Source organism: Rhodofomes roseus (genome assembly GCF_022264815.1).
Source record: "Rhodofomes roseus strain CIRM-BRFM 1785 chromosome Unknown C8Q71scaffold_73, whole genome shotgun sequence".
In the NCBI taxonomy this organism is placed as follows: Eukaryota; Fungi; Basidiomycota; class Agaricomycetes; order Polyporales; family Fomitopsidaceae; genus Rhodofomes; species Rhodofomes roseus.
The window spans coordinates 1-8,140 of record NW_025953029.1 but is presented as its reverse complement, the minus strand read 5'-3'; the positions used below and the strand labels follow the sequence as shown (position 1 = coordinate 8,140).

The following is an 8,140-nucleotide window of genomic DNA, read 5'->3' as shown; positions in this document are numbered from 1 at the left end:
GACCTTTCGCCACCGTATGAATCACACAAATGGGTGTTATATTCTTGCTGAAAATCCGCTAGGTCGTCGCCAATGAGTCATGAAGAGGCCGTTGCGCAGCTGGACAGCCTGGCGATGTCTTTGGGACTGGGAAGCAGCCCGGCTTACATGGACGTCGACAGCGAGAACGAAGACGTTGAAATGCATAGCCCAACAAGGCAAGCATCCATCTACCGTCCAATGGCATGACATCTGACCAGCACTCCAGACCATCGAGCCAGAGCCGACCTGAGACACCATTAACACCGACTCCAATGTCTACCCAGGATGCTGAAAACATGCTGGATTCCTTCATTGAGGAAATGGAGGATCAGCGCAGCGATACAGCGCGCACACCAACACCGATGACCACGCAAGATGCTGAAGCCATGCTCGACTCCTTTATTGATCAGCTCCCTGATAACAACTCGTCTTCCTCGACATCAGCTGGCAGTGGCTCGAATACACCGGAGCCCGGAGCACAAAACACCCAGGATAACGACGCGTACAGACCGTCGGATGAAGAGCAGCACCAGCCACATAGCTCCCCCTCCCCCTCCCCCCCGCCTGTTCCACAGAACAACAGACCGTACACTGCAATGCAACGAAGGGAGGCTGCAGGTAGGCATACAATCAGCACTTGTGTGCGTCCTGTGCCTTACAATGTTTCGGCAGACAAGTTCCTGTCAGCACCGGAGCTCTGGATGACTGCATGTATGAACTGCCACACTCTTAGGATGGGTACCTTCCTCGACCTTAGCATCATCAATGTCTTCCTTCTCGACTACTGGCTCCACAACTCCACCACTGCGCACATCCGTTTCATTGATGCTGCTTTCGCCGGCTCATGGCAGTTGGGTTCAAAGGAAGCATATCTTATGGACCTCTACACCAAGCCTCGCTTCCGCCGTCTATCATTTCTACCCCCGCGTGGACCATGCCCATTTGTCCCAGTCGTCTTTGTTGTCCGCCTCGATGAACACTTCTTCGTTGCACTCCTCAACTATTCGTCCAATGCCGTCTACGTCATAAGCCGCACCAGCGTGGACAGGCGGTATGACAACTGGGACGACTGGGATGGCTACAACTACTACAAGGGCATCTGCACCTTGCACAACTGGGAGCCGCATACTGCCGAGGACCTCACCATCTTCAATGTCCCATGGGCACAAAACGGCGTTGACTGTGGCCCCTTCGCCACCAGCATCATCCTGGGCCTCATGCAGCAAGGTGTTCATATCAATCCCACCACGCGCGAGCTCAACCGGCCCACATACATCTGTCCCCAGTATATGCGGATGTTGATGCTCCAGGGCATCCGCCGTATTTGCGGAGCCTCGTGCCAGACCTGGAACCTCATCCGAGACCAGCGCCCAGAGGAGTGGCAGACCTGGAATGCCGGTGGCCAGGCGATTGCAGAATATGACAATGGCAGCGAGTACTACCTCATGCGCCTCCGCAATGCGCGCATGGGGGCGATCGAGCGAGAGCTCAATGCCCACGAGGCTACATGTCGAGACTGTGAAAGACGCGGTATCCGTGCACGCAGAGCGCCTGCCCAAGCCCCCATTCCTGACATTGACCGCTCCACGCCACGACCACTCGATGTCCCCGGTGTAGAACCGCAGCAAAACCCGGAAAACACTCCCGAGCCGGAGCAAGACAACGATGACGATCCGCTGAACGAGCTGGCCCTTGGTGCGGCCATCGAGGACATTCAGTCCAGCGTCGCCCAGCGCAAGTCGGCCACTCTCTACTACAGAGAGGATAGCTGGCACAACCTTGGCATTGACCGCTTCCCCCGCCCGACACCACCACCCAGATTGCCCAATCCCACACACCCATTCTGGCCCGCCGATGACACGCTGTACGACGAGTATGAGCAGTGTCCAACACAAGAGGACTTCGTGCCCTTCAACAATACTCGCGAGATGGAGTACCTGCACACCTACCATCTCTTCGGCGACAGCTTCTATCAGCGGACAAGCGAACGCAGTACCTGGACGATGTTCATTGACTACGGAAACAGACTGCTGCCCTGCTATGGCAATATGTTCTACCTGAACGCGCCCATGCAGCCTCTCGACCATATTCTCTGTGTTGGCACCCCCAGCGACTACAAACCTACAGCGCAGCTTGGTGCCGCCACCGAGGAGTATTCCCTCAGCCGTGGGCTTGCAAGCGCTGTGAAAATCAAGATCACGGATGTCACTGAAATGGGTTTTGAGGACATGCTGTTCCACGCAGGTGCTCTTCCAGGGACGGACGAGGCACGCGACATCTTTGTGCGTGGTCGAGCGGACAATGACGAGAAATACATCCATGTCAACCCAGAACAGGATGGCGAAGTGCTGGGACCAGACGACATCGACGTCTCCGTCGACATTGACAGCCTCATCTGGGTGACAGACAAGCTTACCTTCAAGCTCGGCGTCAAGGTCCACCTCACTCCCTCTATTGGTCCCATGGCCATTATCCCTAGGTCGAACCACGTCTACGTCCATCTCCTCATGCCCCCATCGGACCCGAACGGCCTAGTGGGCGGACGCTCAGAGTGGATCGAGAAGCGCATACCCCTCAGCAACATTCCGCATACCCGCTTTGCATCCGTCGTGGAGGGACATGGTCCGTTCACAGCCTACATCTTCTTCCCTCGTATGCGCCACAAGAGCGAGTACACGAACCGTTGGCAGGTCATGATGCCCTACGAGCTCCAGGAGATGCTATACGAGCAAGTCATCATCCCAGCTGTGCGCACCGTCCTCGGTCCAGAGACTGAGCCATACATTGGCTATACAGTCCAGGAGTTCAAGCTCAAGTCTGCATCCAAGTCGCACCGAAAGGGCAACCCAGCTCGTGGCAAGGTGGTCGATGTCAGGCCCACAGACCTCATCCGCATACAGAAAGAGATGAGGAGCCTCATCGAAAACAGCCCTACAGGTCTATTGGACCGCTTCGGCTCGTTCTTCTTTGTTCTCGAGGGCAAGGGCACCAAGCTTGCGTCCCAAGTCAACCTGTCTCGTTCCCAAGAGAATCCATGGGAGCTGTTTCAGAAGTCGTACCCTGTCCTCGATGCGCCCGCCATGCTCAGCTATACCCGGGGAGAGCTGCTCGTCGACGTAGGCTTTTGCTTTGTTCCACGGGCACCAAATCCGATGGTCGGCCTATGGCACCTTGATGCGCTCGAGGCATCGTACGGGCGAGGTGGCTACAGCCGAGGCACCATGCACACGGGCAACACCCTCGCTCGCTATGGCGGTATGCAGGCCGAGATGCTCCAGGCAAGGGCGGAGCGCACCCACATCGCCTTTCGATCCTCGTACAATCTCTATTACGAGGCAACACGCACACATGACAACCGTCCCATCTTTGCAACAGACGGTGATGCCTACAATCTCAACGAGCCATGGTCCACGGACTGCAACCGTCTTCTGGAGCTCTATAAAGGCTCTGCACCGTCAAACTCGTATGGAGTGCGCGATGAGTACCGCATTGGAGGCAGAGTGGTTGAGCAGCTCATGACGTCGTGTAGGGAGATGGTGAGCTGGCATGTGCACACGAGACGAAATGAACTGACATCTCCTTCAGGCAAACACCTTCATCCTGTCCCAGCCAATTCTGTGGGTCACGTCCGACCTATGGTTCAGATGGCTGTCTCGCCGTCTGGATGAGCTCATGGCTGTTCAAATGTCTCTTTACCGCACACGGCCTACAAACTATGGTCGCATCACTGGCGTGCTGACCCACCTCATCCGCTCCGTCGAGACCACGCCTATCATCGTTCCAGGGCATGTCCTGCGCTCCCTCGGCGACCTCCAGATGCGCCAAAATCGGTCCCGGTTTGGCATGATGTTTCTCCACAACCTGAACATGACCTCGCCAGAGCTCGCCCTCATGGACATCGAGGACTTTGACAGCCAAGACGTCCTTGCCGCTCTCAAGATTCGAAAGAAGTTCAACCCTCGCACCAACCCCGCGAACTCTGGTCCCTCGATCGCATATCCACTCGGCGAGTATCCGACCTGGAATGCAGTCCAGACTGCGGTCCGAGACGAGCCCTGGAATATCATCCGGCAGTATGACATGCGGTACCTCCCTCTGCTCATCATTGTCCGTCGCGCATTCCAGTCCTTTACTGCGCAGATGTGGGACATGCTAAATGAGATCTACTTCACGTCGAGAGGCGAACCGGAAGTGACCACTCTGGAACAGGCAATGAAGGCATGGTCATTGGGCACCGTCTTCGACTCGATTACAAAAGTCAGCTGGGACGCCATCAACACAGGATGCTGGAAAAACATCCGTGGCCCGAAAGAGGTGTCTTTCAAGGACAGGGTCAAGATGTACTTTCCCGAGAGCCAGGAGATCGCCTCCAATTCGGCCGCACTCCGCCCCTTCTACCTCCTCAGGACAGGCTACCTCTCCCGCTTTTGGCGTGACATCACTGAGCTTGACGAAGAAGAGCGTCAAGACGTGTATGACGAGCTGGGTGAAATCTTCTCGAGTATTCAGTGTCTTCCGGCTACTCGTATCAGCCGTAACGATGGGGCCATTCTTCCGGGGAATACATGGCAAACCATGAACGGCTCCATACGCATTATCACAAACCCTGCGCACTACATGATCAAGGGTATTGGCGAGGAGCGGAATGCTCGCAGAGCGCAGCGGAGCTCTAGGGCAGTGGTCTCGGAGCATGCAGCTCTCGAGCGCCAGCTGGAAAGGCAGGCTGTGCCGCAGAAGGACAGGGGGAGGATGATCAAGGCGGCCATCGGCAGTAAATCAACCAGGGAAAAGAAGATGGAGGAAAGGCGGTCTAAGAAGTCGAAGAATATGCGGGCGCCGCCAGGTGCTAAGAAGCAGGGCTCGTCGTCAAGTTCGAGTTCAAGCACCAGTGGAGATGGGTATTATTTGGATGAAGAGGGTTCAGAATAGGATGTAGACTGTACGCAATTTGTGTCATATCCATGTACACAGATCTTGGATGCAATGTGTATTCTCACAAATGCTGGTCCGAGGGCAAATGAGCATATACATTGGACTTGACACACAGCGTGGACAGATTAGGAGTTTGCCTGAACCTACATGACGATTGACATGCTAGAGAAATGATTCCTAGGCGTGTAACACGTCTCAGAGCAACAGAGCAAGACATATTGACCGATTACCCTCAACACAAATGACCATACAAATGCTAGCTAAGATGATTGTAGGGCATAAGAGTATGGTAATGAGGCGTCTTAGGATGCATCCCAGGTGCTAGAACGGTGTGTAAATGGCTTGGTCAGCGCCGGAAAATCCACAATATCGAAATCACTTACCCTATTTGCGCCCCAGGACCCAGTCCAATGGGGGAAGTCGTGGGACGCCAGGTACCCACCATCTCCGGCGGCGCCCAAGCACGTGGATTGGAACCGAAGACATGATCATGTCGGGGCGTACAGCAGGGTGTGCTTTACGCCACTTCCTCCTTTGCTGCTCCGGCGTCAAGACCACCTTCGCCTTCTTCTGGTAACGACTGTAACAAGCGAATAAGTGACCGATCTAATGATACAAAAAATCAATACATACACGGGCAAGTCGTCCTCAGCCTTGCGCTTCAAGGACGTCGGCTTCTGGGGCACCACAGCCTTGTTAGAAGACATTGAAATGTTGTCTAATCGACTGTTAGCTCGGCTTGTAACACTTAACAATGAGATTTACTTACTGTTGACGAGGGATGGTGGGGGAAGGAGGGAAAGAGACGAGTGGGTCGGTCAGACAGCAGCCAGGTTTATATACCACCCTCAAGGTGGTGCACATGATCATAACCGGGGATGTTGCCACTGATGGGCCATGGTGTTTGACGAAAAAGGAAAGGCTCATGTTGCGCCTATGTCGAGCGAGACCGTGGCCAAATATGGTGCAGGAATTGAAAACCAGCTTAGTGCACGTAAGGAGTTCATATTTCAATAGAAGGGAACAATACAGATGTGGTAGATCATTGACACAGATTATCGGACTTAACAAGACAGATAAATTGGCCTCAACTTATATGACAGTATACGAGCTGGCTCAGATCATCGTAAGGCATAAGGGTACAGTACTAAAGTGTCTCAAAGGGTATAAGACGTCTCAAGGGCTCAGCCTCTGTAAATGACTTGTTCAGCGCCGGAAAATCCATAATATCAATATCACTTACTGTTCTTTCTGTCCAAGGACCCATTCGAGCGTGGGCAGTGGCTGGACACCAGGCTCCAACCACCTCCAACGATGCCCAATGACATGGATTGGAACCGCACACAGGACCATGTTAGGCCTTGCAGCTGGGTGTGTCCTGCGCCGCTGACGCCTTAGCTGCTTGGCCGACAGGGCTACCTTCGCCTTCTTCTTGTGACGGCTGTAGCAGGCCAATGAGTGAACAATCTAATGCTTGAATTAACAATCACTTACACAGGCAAATCGTCCTCAGCCTTGCGCTTCAAGGACTTGGGCAACTCAGGCACCACAGCATTGTTAGAGGACATTACAGTTCTGTCTTATGGACTGTTAGCTTGGCTTGTGATGCTTAGATATGAGAATTACTTACTGTCGATGACGGATGGTGGGGGGAAGAGGGAAAGAGACGAGGGAGGCGGTCAGACAGCGGCCAGGTTTATATACCATCCTCATAGCCATGCACATGATCATAACCGACGAATTGGCCGCTGATGGGCGGTGGTGTTTGACGAAAAAGGAAATGCACTTGTCTTGAGCCAGACCATGGCCAAATATGGGCGAGGGAAATGAAACTCAGTGTTCTCTAGTGGCCGTGGCCCTCCCCCTCGGCTGACAGGCCGCCAACAGATTAAGAATGGCTGCAGACATGGGTCCCAGATTTGGTACCCGTATTCCTACATAGGAATGGACCATATTGACGATAAGGAATCTACCCCGAGATCGTAGTGGTTCAAGTGGTCATTACCTCCCCCCTTGGCTGGGATGCCCGCCAACCAAACAAGAACGGCTGCAGCTATTGCTCCCAAATTCGGTACCCGTAATTCCACATATGAATGGATCATATTGACTATAAAGAACCTACCCCGAAATTGTAATGGTTCACATGTTAGTGGTTGTGGCCTCCCCCCTTGGCTGGGATGCCCGCCAGCCGAGAAGGAACGGCTGCAGCTATGGCTCCCAAACTTTGTACCCATGGTCCTACATACCAATGGATCATATGAGCTATAAAGAAGCTACCCCCAAATCCCCTTCCTTGGTCTCCTAGAATATGCCCTCCTGCCCATGGTACGCATTTTTCGCCCATAGCACCGGCATCAGACCTCCAATCGCCAAGCGGCTTGGCACCAATGTTCACACATACAAATGAAGCATTTCGCTATAAACAAGCTTCCTGCCAAGTGCTGTTGTTGTGGCTCTGCACATAGCAAAAATGCGCCTATTAACAAAAAGAATTGCCCACTGCTCGAAAACCGGTCCGCCGATTTCCCTGAAACTTTGCACCCATCATCTACATGATATAGACGTCCTACATACCAACTTTCAGCCCGAAATTCCGGTACCCTCTTTTGTAATTAATTCCTAACTGACCCCTATTAAAGCTTGGACTGAGAAGAATCTCCTAGAAAGATGGGAGAACCGCCTTCATGAGAAATCGCAGGAGGCACAGCACGGTGACGTACTAGTGCTTAAGTCTGAGTTTAACACCGCATGGAACTATTTCAATGCAAAGGAATTAGGAGAAACCGTGACAGGTTATTGGTCGGAGTGGCTCGAAAGAGCTTCTCGAGGAAATTACTCTACTGATTTTCCCTCGTGCGACGAGGAACCTTGGGGAGCGGGCGAAAGCTTTGCTCCTGCTCCTACTCGGCGCGAGCCGGATAGGAGAGTTCCCGATGTGCGAACGATCAAGACCTTCCAGGCCCGTTGGATAGTGTCGCGTAAGCGCACTACTAATTTAATGGACCTTGCCAGTCTTTGGAAAAAGACGGTTCTCGGAAAGTTGGAGGAACGGACGATGCAGGAATTCGATTCTGTGGAGTCACCATCCCTGGGTCCTACGGGAGACTCAGCGGCTCTGGGGCACGCGGACGAAGACGTTGCAATGGCACCCCCGTTAGGAGTGTCCTTTGAACAGTCCAAGCAGTTC

General features: G+C 53.5%; 2 protein-coding genes across 2 annotated transcripts; one reads left to right on the top strand and one right to left on the bottom strand.

Annotated features, from left to right (window-relative positions):
- Window positions 1-1,487: 1,487 nt before the first annotated feature.
- Window positions 1,488-4,950, top strand: C8Q71DRAFT_719246 (uncharacterized protein; the record flags this gene model as incomplete). The annotated part of the gene is made up of 2 exons (XM_047921289.1): window positions 1,488-3,557; window positions 3,607-4,950. 2 exons carry the CDS (start codon window positions 1,488-1,490, stop codon window positions 4,948-4,950), a joined length of 3,414 nt encoding a protein of 1,137 aa, XP_047772221.1.
- Window positions 4,951-5,876: 926 nt separating this feature from the next.
- C8Q71DRAFT_728595 (uncharacterized protein) lies at window positions 5,877-6,521 on the bottom strand (the record flags this gene model as incomplete). Its single annotated transcript, XM_047921970.1, has 3 exons — window positions 5,877-5,937; window positions 6,197-6,394; window positions 6,448-6,521. 3 exons carry the CDS (start codon window positions 6,519-6,521, stop codon window positions 5,877-5,879), a joined length of 333 nt encoding a protein of 110 aa, XP_047772220.1.
- Window positions 6,522-8,140: the final 1,619 nt, after the last annotated feature.